General features: G+C 45.3%; 1 protein-coding gene across 1 annotated transcript in view; it reads right to left on the bottom strand.

Moving 5' to 3' along the window:
• Nucleotides 1–22,189, bottom strand: part of LOC137375556 (uncharacterized) — a 78,164-nt gene that overhangs the window by 18,496 nt on the left and 37,479 nt on the right. The window contains exons 6-12 of the mRNA XM_068042903.1: nt 20,664–20,754; nt 16,513–16,614; nt 13,436–13,526; nt 12,448–12,642; nt 8,468–8,609; nt 6,591–6,678; nt 682–776 (exon numbers count right to left, since the gene is read on the bottom strand). Coding sequence (XP_067899004.1) covers nt 682–776; nt 6,591–6,678; nt 8,468–8,609; nt 12,448–12,642; nt 13,436–13,526; nt 16,513–16,614; nt 20,664–20,754 — 804 coding nt within the window. The remainder of the gene's footprint in view (nt 1–681; nt 777–6,590; nt 6,679–8,467; nt 8,610–12,447; nt 12,643–13,435; nt 13,527–16,512; nt 16,615–20,663; nt 20,755–22,189) is intronic.

Here is a 22,189-nt window from a genome sequence, read left to right as displayed (position 1 = left end):
GAAATTATTTTGTTTAAGTCAACCAAGATAATCTAGTGCTGTGGAGAAGCATAGCATGTTCATTAGTTTTGCTTTATTTTACAAAGACAAATTGTACTGATGAATTGTGAGACTGCTCATAAATGTTGCACTGTAGGTTAAGTTGCTGTGCAAAAAAGCAGCTTAATGATTTATAACTAACTAGTGTTACCAAGCATTACCTTGGTCTCCCATGAAATAGTTTGGAGAGGCTCATGGGTACACATGTACAAGGTATACATGTCTGGTACAGATCACAAGAGGGCACTTTTGTTAAATTTCATGGGTTACACTATTGTATCAGTAAATATTGGGGAGCATGTATCGACTCTGGGAGGTGAGATGCAGTGAACCTGATAATTTATGGACTGAAGTATTTGAATTTGTAACACTTGTCCTGCGATTTGAGATCAAGCACTCCCAAGTCAGAAACAATACAGGTTAGAGGGAGAATCAAGCTTTCTCTCCTCACCCTCAGCACTGTGCCTCCATCCTAACATCAGTACAGTGGCTCAGTGTGACATTTTCTACTTTGTTGCACCTGTCATCACTTCGCCACCCTGTCCATCCTTTTAAGCAGCTGAATTTTTATTTTTAGATGTGTTTTGCAAACACTCCTTTGGAATAGGTTCATGTTGGAGGGGCTGCATTGAGTTAACTCACCAGGTAGTCAGTGCTGTAGCCCTGGTCTCTCCCAACAACAGCAACACCTCCCACAGGCTGAACATGGTGAGACAACACCTTCTTACAGACAAACCCTACAGTAGAAAAAGAAGGCAGTTAGTGTGCTTTTGTGTGTAGCATAGGAAAAAGGCTTTTGAGGATCAAACTTGGATCCCTCTAAAAACCTGATTGTTTGTGTAAAATGTAAATATGAGAGGGGGAGGGAATCAATCACCTTGGGTTCCTTTTTCTGATTCCTGATCAGTGACCCCTGCTGGAATGTGCACACTTGTGAATGTCAAGTGCACAGGTTTGGGCACAACTTTGAAGCACTCCATGGTCAAATTGCCTAGGATCTTTACCCTTGCAAGATCCAGTGGTTTCAAGGGATGAGTGCAAGAAGAAACATGGTAATGGTGGGGAGTCATTGAGGACAAAGAGTCTCTGTTTCCTCTGCAGCTCAGGCTAAGAAGGTTGTTTCGCTTCGCGTATCATTCTGTGTTCAATCATATGAAAAACGCAAAGACTTTGCAGCATGACGGAATAAAATTACATCGATAACAGAATTGCAGGTTAAGGAAATAAAAAAGCTTGCTCCTGCCTTAGTCTATCCAAGGACTGATTTTAACTCTAAGTGAATGGGTTTTAAATGGGTTAAAATTGGGCCCCAGTTGGTCTCTGCTCCGCATACAATGAGCACAGCAGTTATCTCTCAGCCATCTCTGCTGTTATTCAAATCCAGTTGATTAGCCTCTCCTGGGGCCCTGATGAAAGGAAATCATCCACGTGACCGCAACTCAGCAGCTGGTTAATTATTGACAGTAGTTGCGGAGAAATATCGATTGCCCGCTCTCTTGGCCAAACAAGGCAGGCAATGGGGTCTCAGAAAAATGGAATAGGGAGAAGAAAACTAAATAGCAAAAAGGCTTCCTCCAGCCATTTCACAACAGTCTAGGCAAAATGGCCTTCGCTCTTACTACCAAAACACAGCAACACCAACCCTCACATAAATTGGGCCTTTAATGTAGTTAAACTTCACAAAAGAGTTATCAAACAAAATTTGACACTGAGCCACATAAGGGGATAGTAAGATAGGTGACCAAAAGCTTGATCAAACAGAAAGGTTTAAAGGAAGAGAGAGAGACAGAGAGAGAAGAGGTTTAGAGAAGGAATTCCAGAGCTACGGCCTAGGCAGCTGAAGGCAACTGGCAGAAGGCACCAAATTGGTGGGTAAAGTTAATAGTGAGGAAGATTGTTGCAAAATACAAAATCCATCAATAATTGAAAAAAGAATATCAATATCAATAAGTGTGAGTTGGTACATTTTGGCAGCAAGAATACTGAGGCCAAGTACTCCTGCAAAATAAGAGTCCAAATGTTGTAGGGGAACAAAGGGGTCTAGGGATACAGATACTCAAATCACTAAAGTAGTCGTTTGGTAGTACAGAACTTGAGTATTGCTGAAAATAGAAACATGTTGTTGAAGCTTTTCGTCTTGCACTCATCAGGGCAATACGCAAGAATAACCAACGTAAGGGAAAACAACAATATATACTGCATGAGAAGAGAGTGTTGATTTGTTGGCAAGTGAACTCTGGTTGGTAGAGGTATTGCCATGAAGAATGCAGCTGTCTACGGTGATTGACAGTTAACTGCCAAGCTTTGTTTGAAATTTAAACCAGGCAGCTTGACTCTGATGGGTCAAGGTATTGCCCTGAGGAATGAACCAGCGAATGGCTGTCACTTATTTTGTTCAGCTGAAATACATACATGTTCTTTCTGTCTGCAAAGAACAGGGCCCTGTGTATTAATATATTAGATTCCATTTCGTGTAAATGCGCAACACTGCGAGCCCGACTGACAATCTCAAATTGGTTGTCAGCATAATTCTTAGCACACTGCAAATTGTTTAGCAAATGTTGTCCAATTGCGGAATCACATCTAATGTTGGACGCTGTGTTTTGAGGTTTGCAAGCACGGACTGGTTGGGTACGGCCTGTACCTTGCCCGTTGCGAACAGCAGAAGGGACATGTTGTTTGATATGATCCACCAGTCTTTGGGACATATGACCTGTATACCTAGCATCACACTGGCATTAAAATTCATATATCACATTACTCATTTGGGTGATAGGCAGGATGTCTTTTTGGCTTGATGGCAGCATCCTGTCAGTGGCAAGCAACACAAATGTTGCTGCATAGTAGCAGTTGAAACAGCTAGCTTTACCCGTTGCTCAAATTTTTGGGACACAGTACCCTTCCAGGGCAATTTGAGCTAGACTAGGCACTTTTCTGGGCCGAAAATGATGGCCTTAGGCCTGTTTATACGTTTTAAAGACATCGTGTATGCCCAAATAGATGGTGTTGCCATGGGATCCCTTCTAGGCCTAGCTCTCGCAAACATCTTTGTTGGGTTCCATGAGAATGGTGCCTTTGATGGAAGGCTGCATTTGCTGAAAAGGCAGCCACTAGGTGGCGCAGTACTTGCACATGCGCAAATGCAGGCTCTTCAACTGGAACATCAGTGTCTGCGACGTTTAGGCAGCTGCCAGGATTAAAGATGGCGCTGCTCAATTTATCACAGGAAATGCTTATGGTTAGATCGTTCTAGCAAACTAATATACATTAAGTTGGATGGAAGCGTAGTAATATACTAGTTGTGTAGAATAGGATACTAACTGTAATCCTCAGATCCATTTAATCTTCCAGTAATCCTATTAAATGCAAAAGGAATTTTATGATTGCATTTCCATTGGAAATTGGGCAGAGTATAAAATGTGCTGCCAATTCGTTATTGCAATTCGATTATATGACTGACCAGGACTGATTTCACCTGAACGCAGCTACTAGCTCCTGCCCCAAAGGCCACTCTCCCCTGACTCGGCAACTTTCTTTCTCCCCCTCCCTACCAGCCGCTTCCTCCCCTCAGCCGCTTGCTCCAGACCTCGTTGCACCCCCTGACCAATTGTTCCCCTCTCCCTGGCACCCTTTTCTCTGGTTGCTCTCTCCCTGCTTCCCCCCCCCAACCCCCTCCAACTGCTAGCTCCATGCCGCGCCACTTCCCTCCTCGCAGTTTGATTGGTCTCAATGCACCGCCCAAGGAAACAAGGGGTGACGGAGCGACGTAGGAGTGAGTGGCCGAGAGGAGGGAAGAGGCATGGCCTCGAGATAGCGGCTGGAGGAAGGGCGGGAAAGCGGGATGGAGAGGGCGGGGTAGAAGCCGGTGGGGGGATGCGGGGAGCGAGCAACTGGAGAGCGGGGTGGCGAGAAGCGGGGAACAATCGGCCAGGGGAGTGGAGTGGAAGGGGGAAGGGAGCAGCGAGGTCCAGAGCGAGCGGCTGAGGGGGGAGAGCTCCAGCCTCAAGGTCTCCCATTCAGCCGCTTCCTCCAGCCGAGTGCGGGGCTGGATACCCGATGATGCTGTATTGCGCATGCGCGAAGATGGACCAGGCATGGATAAGCTATGGCGTTGGCGCTGCGCGCTGACACCATCCTGCGCATGTGCCACTTAGTCCTGGCAGGATGTAGCTGTGCATGTGCAGCTTGGAGCACACTGATGATGTCAGCAAGCCGCTACGTTGTCAGAAATCACTTTGTTGATGGAATGACACCTAACTGCCTACCTCTTGCATATTTCTGATATGTAAATTATACATTTGCTATATTTGAATCCGCAGATGCATGCAATAATTTCCTTGCACGTCTTAATGGGCTCCATCCTGTGCTCAAATTCACCTTTGAAATGGAGCCGTTAAATGAACTCCCTTTTCTTGAAGTACTAGTTGAGAAATCTGTTAAGGAGTTCTCGACCACAGTCTACTGCAAACCTACCTTTACTGGTCAATACACGCATTGGGATTCTTACAGTTCCACATGCCATAAGATTGGCCTTATCGGTAACCTCGTAAATAGGGCCTGAGCCATTTGCTCACCATGCAAGCTTGATGCTGAAATAGGGTGAATCAAAGACATCCTGCATGACAATGACTTCTCTGATGAGATAATTTCTCGCTGTATATTGCGCAAACTTATGAACGGGCCTAAGGCTGTCATTTTTGGGCCTGAAAAGTGGCCATTCTACCTCGAATTACCCTGCAAGGGTAATGTACCCCAATAATTTGAGAAACAGGTAAAGCTAGCTGTTTCATGCTGCTACTATACAGGAGCAACACATGTGGTTTTTGCCGCTAACGGGTTGCTGCCATCAAGCCAAAAAGACGTTCTGCCTATCACAAACATGCGTAATGTAATATATGAATTTCAATGGCAGTGTGATGCTAGATATATAGGCCATATGTCCCAAAGACTGGTGGATCATATCAAACAACATGTCCCTTCTGCTGTTCACAACAGGCAAGGTACAGGCCGTACCCAAGCAGCCTGCACTTGCAAAACTCAAAACACAGTGTCCAACATTAGACGTGATCCTGCGATTGGACAAAATTTGTTAAATAATCTGCAGTGTGCTAAGAATTATGCTGACAACCAATTTAAGATTGTCAGTAGGGCTCGCAGTGTGGTGCATTTGCATGTACTGAAAGCTACATTTATTAATACACAAGGCCCTGTTCTTTGCAGACAGAAAGAACATGTACGCACATTGTGCCTGTTTCAGCTGAACAAAATAAGTGACAGCCATTCACTGGTTCATTCCTCGGACAATGCCTTGACCAGAGTCAAGCTGCTTGGTTTAAATTTCAAACAAAGCTTGGCAGTTAACTGTCAGTCACCATAAACTGCTGCATTCTCCATGACAACACCTCGACCAATCAGAGTTCATTTGCCAACCGATCAGCATTCTCTTCTCATGCAGTATAAGTTGTTGTTTTCCCTTACATTGGTTATTCTTGCGTATTGTGCTGATGAGTGCAAGATGAAAAGCTTCAACGACATGTCTCTATTTTCAGCAAAATCACTAAAAGTAGCAACATTGATTAATGCGGCCATGAAAAAAAAGTACTTGGGTTCATCTCTAGAGAGGTATAACTGCAAAGCAGAGATATTGTGCTAATCTTCAATAGACCCTTAGTTAGACCATACTTGGAATACTGTGAACAGTTCTGGTCTCCATATTATGAAAGGGATATAGAAGCACTGATTAAGGTCAAAACAGATTTAAAAGGAAGGTACCAGAACTGAGAGGTTATATCTATCAGGAAATATTGAACAGGCTGAGGCTCTTTTCTCTCAAAGAAAGAAGACTGAGGGGTGACCTGTTAGAGGTCTTTAATATTATAAAAGGATTTGATAAGGTATATGTAGAGAAGATGTTTCATTGTGTGGGGGAGACTATAACTAGGGGCCATCTACATAAGATAGTTGCCAATAAATCCAATAAGGAATTCAGGAGATAATTCTTTCTCCAGAGATTAGGTAGAATGTGGAACTTGCTACCACAAGGAGTAGTTAAGGTGAACAACATTGATGCATTTAAGGAGAGGTCAGATAAAGACATGAAGGAGATAAGAATTGAAGCATATGTTGATATGGTTAGACAAAGTAGAGTGGACGAGGCTTGTGTGGAGCAAAAATACCTGCACAGACTTGTGGCGGCAAATGGCTTGTTTCTGTGCTTTATATTCTATATAATTCTAGGCCAATGGTTTAAAATACTCATCCTTGCAGCAATAACCCAAATGGGATTTCCAACTCAGGGCTTCTGACATCCAACTGTTGGAAATTTACTGATGCATTGAGATCAGTTAACTCCACCCAGACCAGGGAACCTGGAACCTTTCTGTTCCATATGGCTCCGCTACTCATTTGGTAAACGGGCCCAGTCATCTGCTGGAGCCAAAACCGATGCCTTTGGTCAGCTGGCCAGAACCGATTCTGAGTGGTGGATTGTTGGCTTTCCGTATGTGCCATGATAATTCAGACCTGGCCAGTTTCTCAATCATTTCCTTTACCTGAGACACGATTATTGATCGAACCATTCTCCTCTTCAACTGGAGAGTACTGTCTGTCAACAGTTTGCTCCAACAAGACTTCGAATCTCTAGAAAAAATGCCAAAGAGAAATTGTTCTTCCATTTGCCCGAAGTGAATTTCATTTTGTGGCTCAGACCCTAGATCAATGTAATTAACTTTCACCTTCAACTTCTTGCAACACCAGCCCCACAATCCCAGTGATCGCCTGAAGTCACTATGATGTTGTCGCCCTTTTTCTGACTAGACTTTCTTCCATGATATGTCTCCGCTGAGAGTCTAGGATTGGTGTGGTTCCCCTTACGTTTTGCGTTCAGGCAGAATGAGGGTAAAATTCGGGAGCACTGACTCCCCCCTCAAACCCCCTCGCACCCTTCCAGACCCCACCCATTGTTAATATCCTTCATATGAACGGTGAGCTTCAAGGATGGCTCTGCGGGAGGAAACAGCACATAATGGATCCTGCAAGTTTCTGGTTTGTGATGAGTGGTTAGACTCGGGCTTGGGGTCCTCGAAGTTGGGGTTGGGTTGGGGGGCGGTGGTCAGGGAGGGATCGGGGGCTTTGGGATGCCTGGAGTTTGGGACTGTGAGTGGCAGTGATCAAAATGGTGTTTGGGGGAAATAATTGCCTGTTGTTGCGTCTGCGATGTTTAGGGTTGGTTTTCCAGGAGTGTGCTGGCTGCCTCAGGGTAAACCAAAATTGCAGCGGGGTCCTGAAGCAGGCATGAAAATCCAGATGTAATGGTCCTAATATCTGCTGCAGGCTTGGGTTAGGGGCACATCTTGCTTATCCTAAAGCAATATGGTGGGTGGTGCACAAGCTTCCTGAATGCCATTGTGGATTGTAGGCAGCTGTATAGCGCCTGAAAAATGGTTGCTATGCGGCCCAATTTAATATTCATTATCTGTTGGTCACCAGAGCCCCAATATTAACCTGGGGTGAGAGGTGAGTGTTGGGGTGGATGGGGAAAGTAGCAGCCTCGTCCTGACTCACTGACGTGAGGACCTGGGCTGTTTTAACTCCTAGGCCTCATTCAAATAGTCCAGGCCTAACTCCCTGGCATTTTGGCCAATAGTTATCCCTTAATCAACATCATTAAAACAGAATATCTGGTCATGACTACATTGCTGATTGTGAGACCTTGCTGTGTGCAAAGTGGCTGCTCTGTTTCCCACATTATAACACTTAACATAAGAACTTAGTTGGCTGTATGTGCTGTGGTACCTCCTGTGGCTGTACAAGGCACTAGACAAATTGTTTCTCTTTCTCACTCTTTCTTCTTCCTCCAGAATGTCTGCACCAGCTGCTCAAGGGGCTTCCTGCCCTCATTCCCTAGGATCCCTTCTCTTCTAATCCTCATTTCTGCTTAAAGGACATTCACCAAAGCACCAGTAAATCTGTGAGCCTTCCCTGCAGCCAACCCTCCTCCTCAAGGTTGTTCGATTCTCACTCATTGCTGCACTGTTCTGCTGCTCCCTGACATTAGCCCAAGTAATCAATGGTATCATTTTAATTGCTGAAGTACTAATAGTTCCCTCCCTTCTAATGGTAGTAAACCAAAAGGCAGCAGTGTCTTTGCTATGAATGGCCCGATTACTTAATTAGACCTGCCTTAGGAAATTTGAGTGTGATGTGTTACGGTCACATGGACAGGCAGTTGTAGTACTCAAACACTAGCTCCCCTCCCCTTCCACCCCCAGCACCCCCAATTAGAATCAAACCCAGCCCCAAGAGATCCTAATTGGTAAATCAATTTTCATGATTCGAAAACAAGCAATAAAACTCAAGTCAAGATTATACCAACTGCCTTCTTTTGATCTGGCAGAATGTGACAGCCCATCTCTGGGTGCTCCCTCACCCTTGTCTTATCTTGCTCTTGTGTACTATTTGAAGGCATCATCTTGAGGATACTAGAAAGGGAGTCATCAAAGCCCCAAAGGTAAATATTTCCATCGTCAGCAGCAAGGATTAGCAAATCGAGGTCTTCCATAAACAAGGACCTGCAAGCCAGAAATTCTCAGTGAGACGTCAGGCTGCCATGAGCATTCATAAAGATACACAGGCCCAGAGTCAGCCCAACACACTGCCCTCTTTATTTAGCCACATTTTACCCCATTCTGTTACTCTCGTGATCTCACTCACAAAATAGACTATTTGGAAATATCAGCTTTGCCCAGTTGGTTTCACTCTTGTTTGGGAAACTCTGTGTTCCTCCAATTCTGGCCACTTGTGCACCCTCATCCCATCCTCAATGATGGGGGAGCCCAGCATATCAGTGCGAAAGATAAGGCAGAAGCATTTGGAACAATCTTCAGCCAGAAGTGCCAAGTTGATGATCCATCTCGGCCTCCTCCTGAAGTCCCCAGCATCACAGATGCCAGACTTCAGCCAATTCGATGCACTCCGCGTGATATCAAGAAATGACTGAAGGCACTGGATACTGCAAAGGCTATGGGTCCTGACAATATTCCAGCAATAGTACTGAAGACCTGTGCTCCAGAACTTGCTGCACCCCGAGCCAAGCTGTTCCAGTATAGCTACAACACTGGCATCTACCCGGCAATGTGGAAAATTGCCCAGGTATGTCCTGTACATAAAAAGCAGGACAGGTCCAACCCAGCCAAATACTGCCCAATCTGTCTACTCTCAATCATCAGTGAAGTGATGGAAGGTTTCATCAACAGTGCCATCAAACAGCACTTGCTTAGCAATAACCTGCTCAGTGACACTCTGTTTGGGTTCCGCCAGGGCCACTGAGCTCCTGACCTCATTACAGCCTTGGTTCAAACATGGACAAAAGAGCTGAACTCAAGAGGTGAGGTGAGAGTGACTGCCCTTGACATCAAGGCAGCATTTGACCGAGTATGGCATCAAGGAGCCCTAGCAAAACTGGAGCCAATGGGAATCAGGGGGAAAACTCTCTGCTGGTTGGAGTCATACCTAGCGCAAAGGAACAAAAACAAGAAATGCTGGATTCACTCAGCAGGTCTGGCAGCATCTGTGGAAAGAGAAGCAGAGTTAACGTTTCGGGTCAGTGACCCTTCTTCGGCAAAGGAAGATGGCTGTGGTTGTTGGAGGTCAATCTTCTGAGCTCCAGGACATCACTGCAGGAGTTCCTCAGGGTAGTGTCCTAGGCCCAACCATCTTCAGCTGCTTCATCAAAGACCTTCCTATCATAAGGTCAGAAGTGGGGATGTTCAGCACCATTCGCAACTCCTCAAATACTGAAGCAGTCCGTGTAGAAATGCAGCAAGACCTGGACAATATCCAGACTTGGGCTGATAAGTGCCAAGTAACATTTGCGCCACACAAGTGCCAGGCAATGACCATCTCCAACAAGAGAGAATCTAACCATCTCCCCTTGACATTCAATGGCATTACCATCACTGAATCCCCCACTATCAACATCCTAGGGGCTACCATTGACCAGAAACTGAACTGGAGTAGTCATATAAATACCGTGGCTACAAGAGCAGGTTTAGAGGCTCGGAATCCTGCGGCGAGTAACTCACCTCCTGACTCAGGAGTGTGATGGAATACTCTCCACTTGCCCGGATGAGTGCAGCTCCAACAAAACTCAAGAAGCTCGACACCATCCAGAACAAAGCAGCCCGCTTGATTGGCACACCATCCACAAACATTCACTCCCTCCACCACCGACGCACAGTGGCAGCAGTGTGTATCATCTACAAGATGCATTGCAGCAACGCACCAAGGCTCCTTTGACAGCACTTTCCAAACCCGCGACCTCTACCACCTCGAAGAGCAAGAGCAGCTGATGCATGGGAACATCACCACCTGCAAGTTCCTGTCCAAGTCACACACCATCCTGACTTGGAACTATATTGCCGTTCCTTCACTGTCGTTGGGTCAAAATCCTGGAACTCCCTTCCTAACAGCACTGTGGGTGTACCTACCTCACATGGACTGCAGCAGTTCAAGAAGGCAGCTCACCACCACCTTCTCAAGGGCAATTAGGGATGGGCAATAAATGCTGGCCTGGCCAGTGTCGCCCACATCCCATGAATGAATAAAAAAAAACCTCTACTTCCCTTGGTCCATCATTGGTGGCTGTGCCTTCAGCTGCCTAGGCCCTAAACTCTGGAATTGCCTTCCAAAACCTCTCACCACTCTATCGCTCTCTCCTTGTTTAAAGTACTCCTTGAAACCAAGCTCATTGACCAAGCTTTTGGTCACCTGCCCTAATATCTCTCTGTGGCTCAGTGCCAAATTTTTATTCGATTACTGTTCAGTCCCGTCTTTCAGAACAGATAGTAACTAAGTCCCATTTCCTTGGTCAGGTGGATGCAAAAGATCCCACCGCACTATTTAGATGAGAGTAGGGGAGTTCTCCCTGGTATCCCGGTGACATGAACCACAGTCCTTCTTAAACAAATTAATTGTTCATTCATGTCATTTGTAGTTTGTGGGATCTTGCTTTATGAGAATTGGCTCTGCAAATTTGCCTCCGTTGTAACAGTGATTACACTTCAAAAGTGAATTATCTTGGAATGTACCGAGAACAAAAGAGGCACTGTATCAATGGAAGTTCTTTTAGCTTATCTTTCTTAGCTTTTTTAAACAACTTGAGAGTTTTACCATCTGCTCATCTATTCCATATTTTGTAGCTCTGTAAAGAAATTGCTCCCTGGACTCTGGTTTGTAGGTCAAATGAAGAAGTGATGATGTGCCTGTCCAGAGCCCCTACCAACTCCCCTGTCACATATGAGGCAAAGTTTGAACATTACAAAGAACAAAGAACAGTACAGCACAGGAACAGGCCATTCGGCCCTCCAAGCCTGCGCCGATCTTGATGCCTGCCTAAACTAAAACCTTCTGCACTTCCGGGGACCGTATCCCTCTATTCCCATCCTATTCATGTATTTGTCAAGATGCCTCTTAAACGTCATTATCTTACCTGCTTCCACCATCTCCCCCGGCAGCAAGCTCCAGGCACTCACCACCATCTGTGTAAAGAACTTGCCTTGCACATCCCTTCTAAACTTTGCCCCTCTCACCTTAAACCTATGTCCCCTCGTAACTGACTCTTCCACCCTGGGAAAAAGCTTCTGACTATCCACTCTGTCCATGCCGCTCATAACTTTGTAAACCTCTATCATGTCGCCCCTCCACCTCCGTCGTTCCAGTGAAAACAATCCGAGTTTATCCAACCTCTCCTCATAGCTAATGCCCTCCAGACCAGGCAACATCCTGGTAAACCTCTTCTGTACCCTCTCCAAAGCCTCCACGTCCTTCTGGTAGTGTGGCGACCAGAATTGCACGCAATATTCTAAGTGTGGCCTAACTAAGGTTCTGTACAGCTGCAGCATGACTTGCCAATTTTTATACTCTTATGCCCGACTGATGAAGGCAAGCATGCCGTATGCCTTCTTGCACAAAGATGTTTGCTGTCCATGTAAAGAGCTTGTATTTATATGGCGCCTTTCACCACCCCAGGACATCCCAAAGTGCTTCACAGCCAATGAAGTCCTTTTGAAGAGTAGTCACTTTTGTAATATAAAAAATGTGGCAGCCAAATTTACATACAGCAAGATCCCACAAACAGCAATGAGCTAAGTAACCAAATAGTCTGTTTTTGTCATGTTGGTTGAGGGATACATATTGGCCAGGATACCAGGGAGAATTCCACTCCTATTTAAAGTAGTACCATGGGGTCTTTTACATCCACCTGAAAGGACTCGGTTTAATGTCTCGTTTGCACGTTAGTGTCAGCCTGAAATGTATACTCAAGTTTTTGGAGTGGGTCTTGAACCCACAAACTCTGACTCAAAGGTGAGAGTGCTACCAACTGAGGCCCAGCTGAATCCTAAGATTTACCTGGTAAAGCTAGGTGGTTGAATGGGTTTATGTGATGCTGTGACTCCTGATGATTCCTTTCCCGCACTTGAAACTACGTCTACAGGATGATAGACTGAATTGATTTTTCGGCGACTGGTGTTCCTCGTCACTTTGGTGGTGCTGTAGATGTCCTTTCTTTTGGACTGTGCTTCAAACATATTGAACAATTCATGACTGAAGGAGGGGAAACAACATCACAGCAGCTGGTTAGTAGGAACTATGTGGGTTGAACCGAAGATCAAAGGATAATTGAAGAGCAATTTCAGAATTAAGCTGCAGGGGACAAACTTAAAAAACAACCCCTCAATAAACCATGTCAGGAACTTCTTAACACCAGGAGGCCTAGAGAATCAGTGGTCTGATGTTAAGGGATTGTTACACACAGGTACATACCTGCAAATTCTAACAAAGGGTTCACAGTGAAATCATGCTCGATTACAATGGCCCAGTGAAAATTGGCCTGTGCTCCCACTCAATCTCAATCCAGCAACTAGTGCTGGAAATTAGGGCTTCAGAAACAAGATCATTGGAATTTCTGGATGAAAAAAGACCAAGGCCTATCCAGTTCACCTTTTACGATCCTGGCCGTCGTATGATACAATGATAATGGATTTGTTGACAAATTATGGCAATCGATCTGTTATCCACAACAGACCCAGATATGATGTGAGGAAACTCCCGGTGGAGGGAAAGCTTTGTGAATCATAGATCCAAAGCCACCTGCTTCTCCCAAACATGATTGACTCAAATTACTTATATATATATCCCAAAATGTTACTTTCTGTGAGAAATCAATCTAATTTGAATCTCGGTTGTGGTGTCCTTCTCCATCATCAGATGGCCTGAGAGTCTGGGCTCACAGTTGAATGATGCCCAGTGGGTAAAATATTTGAAGGGGTACCCCAGTAAACACCTACAGCAGCGGAAATTGGCACAATAAAAAGTGTGTTTCAGCATGAACTCTGACCTGTACAGGAAGTAAGATGACTGTTGTCGTTCCCATTTTAGAATTGTCCCGTCACTGTGTCCACTGAAAAAGAGCATTGGCTCCTTCTGGGCTAGGGAGGAAAGGGCACATGGCGTAATTCAGACAATAGTTTTATTAATTAGAATTCACTTAAGAGAGCAGCTCCATCCTTAGTGGGTAAATGCCCCACCCTGTATGGTACTGAGCCATCAGCCAGGAAGCTCACAATGAGTCGGCCTCCACTGGCAGTCAGGGCATTACAACAGAAAGAAAAGAGCAAATTTTATTTTTATAGCAACTTACACATCGTCAGGATGTCCTATAGCACTTTCCAGACAATAAATGTACCTTTGAAGTGCAGTCACTGTTGTAATGCAGGGAAATACAGAAGCCGTTTTATGCAAAATGAAATGCAACCAGAAGAACCACCTTGAGCAAGGGAATGCAAGGTAGCTTCCCACAATGACTGTTTTAAGACAATCATATGTGCCTACACTCTTTCACCCAGAAAGGCTGATCTTTGGGGTGGCACAGTGGGGTAGTGGTTAGCACCGCAGCCTCACAGCTCCAGTGACCCGGGTTCAATTCCGGGTACTGCCTGTGTGGAGTTTGCAAGTGCTCCCTGTGTCTGCGTGGGTTTCCTCCGGGCGCTCCGGTTTCCTCCCACATGCCAAAGACTTGCAGGTTGATAGGTAAATTGGCCATTATAAATTGCCCCTGGTATAGGTAGGGGGTCGGGAAATATAGGGACAGGTGGGGATGTGGTAGGAATATGGGATTAGTGTAGGATTAGTATAAATGGGTGGTTGATGGTCAGCACAGACTCGGTGGGCCGAAGGGCCTGTTTCAGTGCTGTATCTCTAAACTAAACTAAACTAAACTTTAGGTGGCTCCTGGGAGATCAATGTTGTTCTCTCCAGCCATAGCTGATAATATCGGAGTAGCTCACATGGATTCTATAATGAGGTCCATTCTTTCACAAGAGTCCTCACAGAAATCCCTGTTGGAATTTTGAATGCATTCTTCCAGAGTTTGGATTGGTCTAGAAGTACTCAAATCATGGAATCTTACAGATCTGGAGGTCTTTTGGTCCGTTGTGCCTATACCAGCTCTTTGAAAGAGCTATCCAATTAGTCCCACTCCACTATTCTTTCTCTGTGGACCTGCAGTTTTTTTCCTTCTCAAATTATATATCCAATTCCCTTTTGATAGTTACTATTGGAATCATATAGAAAGATTTATGGGACAGATGGAGGCCATTCAACCCATTGTGTCCATGCCGGCAAATTAAATCTGCTTCCACCACACTTTCAGGCACCGCATTCTCAATTATAACAACTTGCTATATAAAAACAATTCTCATTCGTCCCATTGTTTTTTTTTTTGCCAATTATCTTAAATCTGCGTCCTCTGGTTACTGATCATCCCACCAGTGGAAACAGTTTCTCCTTATTTATTCTATCAAAACCCATTATATATGCCTCTATTTAATCTCACCTTAAACTTCTCTGCTCTAAGGAGAACAATTACAGGTTCTTTCATCACTTCACACAATTGAACTCCCTCGTCCCTGGTACCATTCCAGTAAATCTCTTCTGCATCCTCTCCAAGGCCTTTACATCCTTGTTAGCATATGGGGGTGTGCAGAATTGGACATGGTGCTCCAGTTGAGGCTTAACCAGTGATTCATAAATATTTAGCATAACGTCCAGACTTTTGTCCTCGACACATCTATTTATAAAATCAAGAATCCAATATTGCTCTGCATTACAGTCTACCTATGGTCTCAGGGATCGCAGGAATGTGTTGTCTACTGAATAACTTTGCCTTGCAGAACAGCTTGGTCATGGAGGCCCTGGAAGAGGATGCATTCCAAGGCAACAGGGGCTTCTGCGAGATGAGCAGCAGCTATTTGAAGGGGATGCATAAAAATCTTTGCCAGCTGCAAGAGACAGCCAAGCCCATTTGGTATGGGAGCCTTGTCTTGAGTACCATATTCAGCCCCTGCATTAACAGTCTTATCTATTTACTTCCACCCACCACCCCCACCTCCAAAACAGATGTTTGGGTGCATCAATTCTGACAGCTTCCATACATGCCACCTCATCAGGTCACTTGCAAACCTCGCAAGTGACCAAAAAACAATGGGATAAATATTTTGGGTGTTAGTCCAGCTAGGTGGAGAGGCAAATATTGCATGGAGTCAGGCAGGTTCTAAATGGGTCCTGCTCAATTTTCTTCCTTTTGTTAATGGCCATGCCATCCTCTCTACGCAATTTTTTTCTCTACCCTCCACCCAGGAGCCACCTTATGTCCAGGCAGTTATGGCAATAATCCATCCTACTGTCTCCTGCTCCATTAGTCACTTGTAGCAGGAAGCCTTTAAGAAGGAGAGAATGGTTTCGGAAAAGGACTTTAAAGTCCAACAAGCTTGTTGACACGTTACATACCAGCCTTCTTATCATATCTCTTAACCCCTTCCCTCTCCAGGAATGCATCCAATCACAGGGAGAGTACTTTTCACAACCACAGGTCATCCCTAAGGACTTTACTGCCAATGAGAAAGTTTTGAAAGTGTAGCTGGTGTTGTCAGAGAAAATGCGGTAGCCAATCCCACAAAATGGCAGTGAAATAATGACTAGATAACCTGTTTTTTGGTTGAGAGATAAATATAGTGCAATGGGATTTTTAGATCCATCTGACAGGGCAGACAGGGCTTTGAATTCATGTTTCATCTGACAGATGGCACCTCTGACAGTGCAGCATTCCCTCAGTACAGCACTGGAATGTCAGCCTAGGCGAGATGCTCAAGTCCATGGAGTCGGGCTTGAACCCACAACCTTCCAACTCAAAGAGATAGCATATCATTGAGTTTAGGCTGAATTGTCTCAAACTCAATTATGCTGCTCAATTCCCCAGAAACTGATCCTTCATCCCCATCACTTGCTGGGACTCCTTTCATTAAACATGAACTTGAAGTGTGAAACTCATCAGTGAACAGAGTGGATTAATCTTGCCGGAGCTGATGGTGAACTGGAATAGGCGTACAGTCTCTGCTCCTGTTGCACAGTACTCACTGTAAGTCAGGCACTCCACGGGCTGCCTGCTTCGTAACACTGTGATGCAGCCCATCTTGTTGTACTTCCACACCGTCACATCTCTATGCTGCCTGCTGGCACCTGTCATGGAAAGAAGCGCAAAGATTAGAGAGCCATTTCCTAGTTTCCTTATCTTCGTACTCTTTTCCTACCCCCTCTCTCCGCAGCTGTTGCCTCATCCCAGGTTACAGTTCCACGGGAGAGGAAGGGAGCAAAGACAGCCCTCTAGTGCCTCACCTAAGCAATATTTTTCATATGTGTATCCAGTCAGTTCTACAGCCTACTGAATCACAGGGGTCATCGCCAGCCGAGCCTGTGCCGATCCTGCCCTCCCCTGATATCTACATAGGCCCAGCTTCCAGCAGTAGCCTCCCACAGAGATGGGAATCAAGGACCCCGTTTCATTTTTCTGCTCCCATCTCCTGATGCAGAGTCTAAATGTAGCACCACATTGGAACTGACCTAGGAGTGAATCTGGGGCTTTTGTGATCTGTACAGGTTAATAATTCATGAACAAAGAATATAGCAATAAAGACAGTGGAGCAGGAAGGCAAATTATTTAATCCATTCATTAGTTACACATTTTCTATGAAGAGAATCTTTTGTTTATGGACTAATTGGGGGAAGGCTAATTATAACAATATTAGGCAGGAACTGAAGAATTTAGATTGGGGGTGGCTGTTTGAGGGTAAGTCAACATTTGACATGTGGGAGTCTTTCAAATGTCAGCTGATTAGAATCCTTGACCAGCATGTTCCTGTGAGGAAGAAGGATAAGTTTGGCAAGTTTCGGGAACCTTGGATAACGCGGGATATTGTGAGCCTCGTCAAAAAGAAAAAGGAAGCATTCGTAAGGGCTGGAAGGCTTGGAACAGCCGAATCCCTTGAGGAATATAAAGACTGTAGGAAGGAACTTAAGCAAGGAGTCAGGAGGGCTAAAAGGGGTCATGAAAAGTCATTGGCAAACAGGATTAAGGATAATCCCAAGGATTTTTTTAATACGTATATAAAGAGCAAGCGAGTAACCAGGGAAAGGGTTGGCCCACTCAAGGACAGAGAAGGGAATCTATGTGTGGAGCCAGAGGAAATGGGCGAGGTACTAAATGAGTACTTTGCATCAGTATTCACCAAGGAGAAGGACTTGGTGGATGATGAGCCTAGAGAAGGAGTGTAGATAGTCTCAGTCATCTCATTATCAAAAAGGAGGAGTTGTTGGGTGTCTTGCAAAGCATTAAGGTAGATAAGTCCCCAGGGCCTGATAGGATCTACCCCAGAATACTGAGGGAGGCAAGGGAAGAAATTGCTGGGGCCTTGACAGAAATTTTTGCATCCTCATTGGCTACAGGTGAGGTCCCAGAGGACTGGAGAATAGCCAATGTTGTTCCTTTGTTTAAGAAGGGTAGCAAGGATAATCCTGGAAATTATAGGCCGGTAAGCCTTACGTCAGTGGTAGGGAAATTATTAGAGAGGATTCTTCAGGTCAGGATTTACTCCCATTTGGACTTATTAGCAAGAGGCAGCATGGTTTTGTGAAGGGGAGGTCGTGTCTCACTAATTTGATTGAGTTTTTTGAGGAAGTGACGAAAATAATTGATGAAGGAAGGGCAGTGGATGTTATCTATATGGACTTCAGTAAAGCCTTTGACAAGGTCCCTTATGGCAGACTGGTACAAAAGGTGAAGTCACATGGGATCAGAGGTGAGCTGACAAGATGGATACAGAACTGGCTCGGTCATAGAAGACAGAGGGTAGCAATGGAAGGATGCTTTTCTGAATGGAGGGCTGCGACTAGTGGTGCTCTGCAGGGATCAGTGCTGGGACCTTTGCTCTTTGCATTATATATAAATATTTGGAGGAAAATGTAGCTGGTCTGATTAGTAAGTTTGCGGATGACACAAAGGTTGGTGGAGTTGCGGACAGTGATGAGGATTGTCAGAGGATACAGCAGGATATAGATCGGTTGGAGACTTGGGCGGAGAAATGGCAGATGGAGTTTAATCAGGGCAAATGTGAGGTAATGCATTTTAGAAGGTCTAATGCAGGTGGGAAGTATACAGTAAATGGCAGAACCCTTAGGAGTATTGACAGGCAGAGAGATCTGAGCGTACAGGTCCACAGGTCACTGAAAGTGGCAACGCAGGTGGATAAGGTAATCAAGAAGGCATATGGCATGCTTGCCTTCATCGGTCGGGGCATAGAGTATAAAAATTGGCAAGTCATGCTGCAGCTGTACAGAACTTTAGTTAGGCCACATTTAGAATATTGTGTGCAATTCTGGTCGCCACACTACCAGAAGGACGTGGAGGCTTTGGAGAGGGTACAGCAGAGGTTTACCAGGATATTGCCTGGTATGGAGGGCATTAGCTATGAGGAGAGGTTGGATAAACTCGGATTGTTTTCACTGGAACGATGGAGGTGGAGGGGCGACATGATAGAGGTTTACAAAGTTATAAGCGGCATGGACAGAGTGGATAGTCAGAAGCTTTTTCCCAGGGTGGAAGAGTCAGTTACTAGGGGACATAGGTTTAAGGTGAGAGGGGCAAAGTTTAGAGGGGATATGCAAGGCAAGTTCTTTACACAGAGGGTGGTGAGTGCCTGGAACTTGTTGCCGGGGGAAGTGGTGGAAGCAGGTACCACAGAGACGTTTAAGAGGCATCTTGACAAATACATGAATAGGATGGGAATAGAGGGATACAGACCCCGGAAGTGCAGAAGGTTTTAGTGTAGGCAGGCATCAAGATCGGTGCAGGCTTGGAGGGCCGAATGGCCTGTTCCTGTGCTGTACTGTTCGTTGTTCTTCGTTCTAATTTGTTGATGTGATAGCTTGGATCAGTGACAGCAACAATTCTATCTCTGGGTCTAAAGATACTTGGTTTCAAGCTGCACTGCAGGACTTAAGCACATAATCCAAGCTAACATTTCAGTGAGATATTGAGAGAGTGCTCCACTGTCAGAGGTGCCGTCTTTCAGATGAAACGTTACACTGAGGCCCTGTCCACTCTCTCGGCTGGATGTAAAAGATTTCATGGTACTATTTTGAAGAGCAGGGGAGTTTTCCCCAGACTCTTCGCCACTATTTATCCCTCAACCAACATCAATAAAATAGATTATTGGGTCATTTATTTCGATGCCATTTGTGGGACCTTGCTGTGTGTAAATTGACTGCCGTGTTTTCCTATTTCACTTCAAATATAATTCAATGGCTGGGAGTCACTTTGGAACATCCTGAGGATGTGAAAGGCACCAAATGAATCCTTTCTCTTTCTTTTTTCTTAAAAGTGGGGGATGTTAGTGCTGCAAAATAGAACACATTTCACCTCAGTAACATCTTGCCTGGCATTCAATCTTCATGCCCCGTTCCTGCTGGCTCCCATTTTAACTGCTCACTGTGGCTGGCAGCTGAGCCACTCACCAGAAGTAGGCTGAAGACTCAAATTCATGCAGATCAGGGATTTCATTATGTTTACAGAAAACCGCTTTCCTTTCAACTCGGGCCTGATTGAGGGGAATGGTGCTGCAGATTTCCCGCCAGGTCAGAATTTGTCAGGAGGATAAAAAGGTCCCAACGAGTTAAGGGAAAATCTTTCATTTGTGAGACCAGGAGGAGTAAGAATGGTTTCATTGACCACACTTAAGTGCAGTCTCCAAGGCCCTGAGACTCTCCCCTCCCCCATTCCCTCTTGCGAGGTTCTCCCAAAGCCTCCTCACCATGACTTACCTTCTTGCCTGGAGAGCCTTGTTCTGGTGTTGTCCAGCAGCCTCTTGGCACTGGGACTTCCACTCCTGCTCGCCGGCCAGCTATCACTTGCCTGCAAGTTTCAGGCGGGCAGATAAGGCTAGTGAATTAAAATCGATCTTGGACCAGTGACTGAGTTTACTGTTAGCCCTAACTCTGGCCTGAAACTTGCTTGGAGTTAAGCCAGCCCTTTAGCGTCAGCACCAAGCACTGCAGGTAGAGACAGCAGCTTCACTCAACTACACCTAATGAGCTGACTATGCAAAAGTTCCTTTGAGAATCTGTCCCCTTGAAAATATTCAAGATATCTTTTGTTCTGTTCAGAAGAACAAGAACTGAGTTTAAAGCATTGCTGACAAAACCATTGAAGAAAGTGTGGTGATGTAACTCCTTACCGATCACATGATTGGTCTCTGGGATGCAGACCAGTTGATGCAACGATTGTCCAATCTCATGTGTTTGGAAAGTTTCTATAGACTCAGAAACCTGAAAAAGGAATTTGGGACAACAGTTAGGGATCGAGCTATTGAGGTGATGGGCATTTTCCAGCAATATGATCTGGGTTAATGTTTAGCTGAGCAGAGAGTTTAAAGACATTTATGATGGCGTCACGAGTGAAGTGAGCTTGGCTTGTGTCAATGAGAATTGCAAAGGACCTCACCCTGCAGCAGGCAACAAGAGCATTTTGAGAACCTCAATGAAAAAAGATGACAGGAGGATAAAGAAGATAAACAGCTAGTAACCGACTAAGAAAATAGGCCAGTAGTTGGGACTGATAAGAACAGAGAAGGTTAGAGTGATTAGCAAGAGTAAACTTTCCAATTACATTCTCCTGCTTCCTTAAGCAGTTGACTGATGCCATTTTTTCTAGAGCAAACATTTTTATTCCTATGCAGAATCAGAAGCAGCAGGATCGTGCTCTGGGAATGGCAGAGATTGCAGGATTCCACCATGATTAGGGTTTCATTGACTGCATTCATTAACGCCCTGTGGTCTCCTTCATAAATTGAAAATTCCACAGCATCAGTGTGCAACCAGTCTGTGATCACCAGTAACCTCTTTTACATTGCACAGGTCCTCCGCCACACTCCCCTGACAGTCCTTACCCCTGCATAAGTTGCTTGGGGTCAAGAACTCCAGGGCGTGACACTGGTGGGGAGCGCGGAGGAGAGAAATCTTCAGTTTGGGAGGGGTGTGGGAACGGGGAAAATGTTATGATTGATGGTGGGGATGGTGGGAAGGGGTTTAGGGTCAAAGGGATTAAGGTTTGGGGGGGGGAGGAAGGTCATGAGTGAACACACTTTTTTGGGGTGGATAGGACAAAAAAAATCAATGGATTATTCATTGGGGAGGGCGGTGGGAGAGGGGATTGGAAGTGTTAATAACATTTTATTTCTATTTTGTAACAACCCTGTCTTTTTAAACATTTAAACAGAACTGAAGGGCTTGAAGCCCTTTAAAAATGACGCCGGTGCCTGCACGGTGTTGGCAGAGGCCATTGCTGGGGACGGAACGGCCGCCCCCTCTACGTCATCGGGGGCAGCTGCTCCACCCCCTCCATTTAAATGAGTCCCCTTGTGAAATATCGTGGGGGCTTAGCGATGGTGCATCCCACCTGAAGGCCGCCGACTTCAAAGTGCGCTGCCACGATTTGCGGTGCGCCAATAAAATTCAGTCCTCAGTATCTGATCTGCACTAACATCAGATCCATGGGTCAACTGGAGTCTTCATTCAGCAGACTCATTGAGCAGATTCCTGATTACAACTCACTGTATAGAATCAGAGAATCATATAATGGTTACAACACAGAAGGAGGCCATTTGGCCCATCATGTCCATGCTGGCTCTGTTTAAGAATGACTCTGCTAGGCTTCCTCCCCTGCCTTTTCACTCTAATGGGAAGGTGGTGGTGCAGCGGTAAT

The sequence above is a fragment of the Heterodontus francisci genome, chromosome 12, assembly GCF_036365525.1.
Source record: "Heterodontus francisci isolate sHetFra1 chromosome 12, sHetFra1.hap1, whole genome shotgun sequence".
Taxonomy (NCBI): Eukaryota; Metazoa; Chordata; class Chondrichthyes; order Heterodontiformes; family Heterodontidae; genus Heterodontus; species Heterodontus francisci.
The sequence above is the reverse complement of the archived record's forward strand: the minus strand, read 5'-3'. Positions and strand labels throughout refer to the sequence as shown.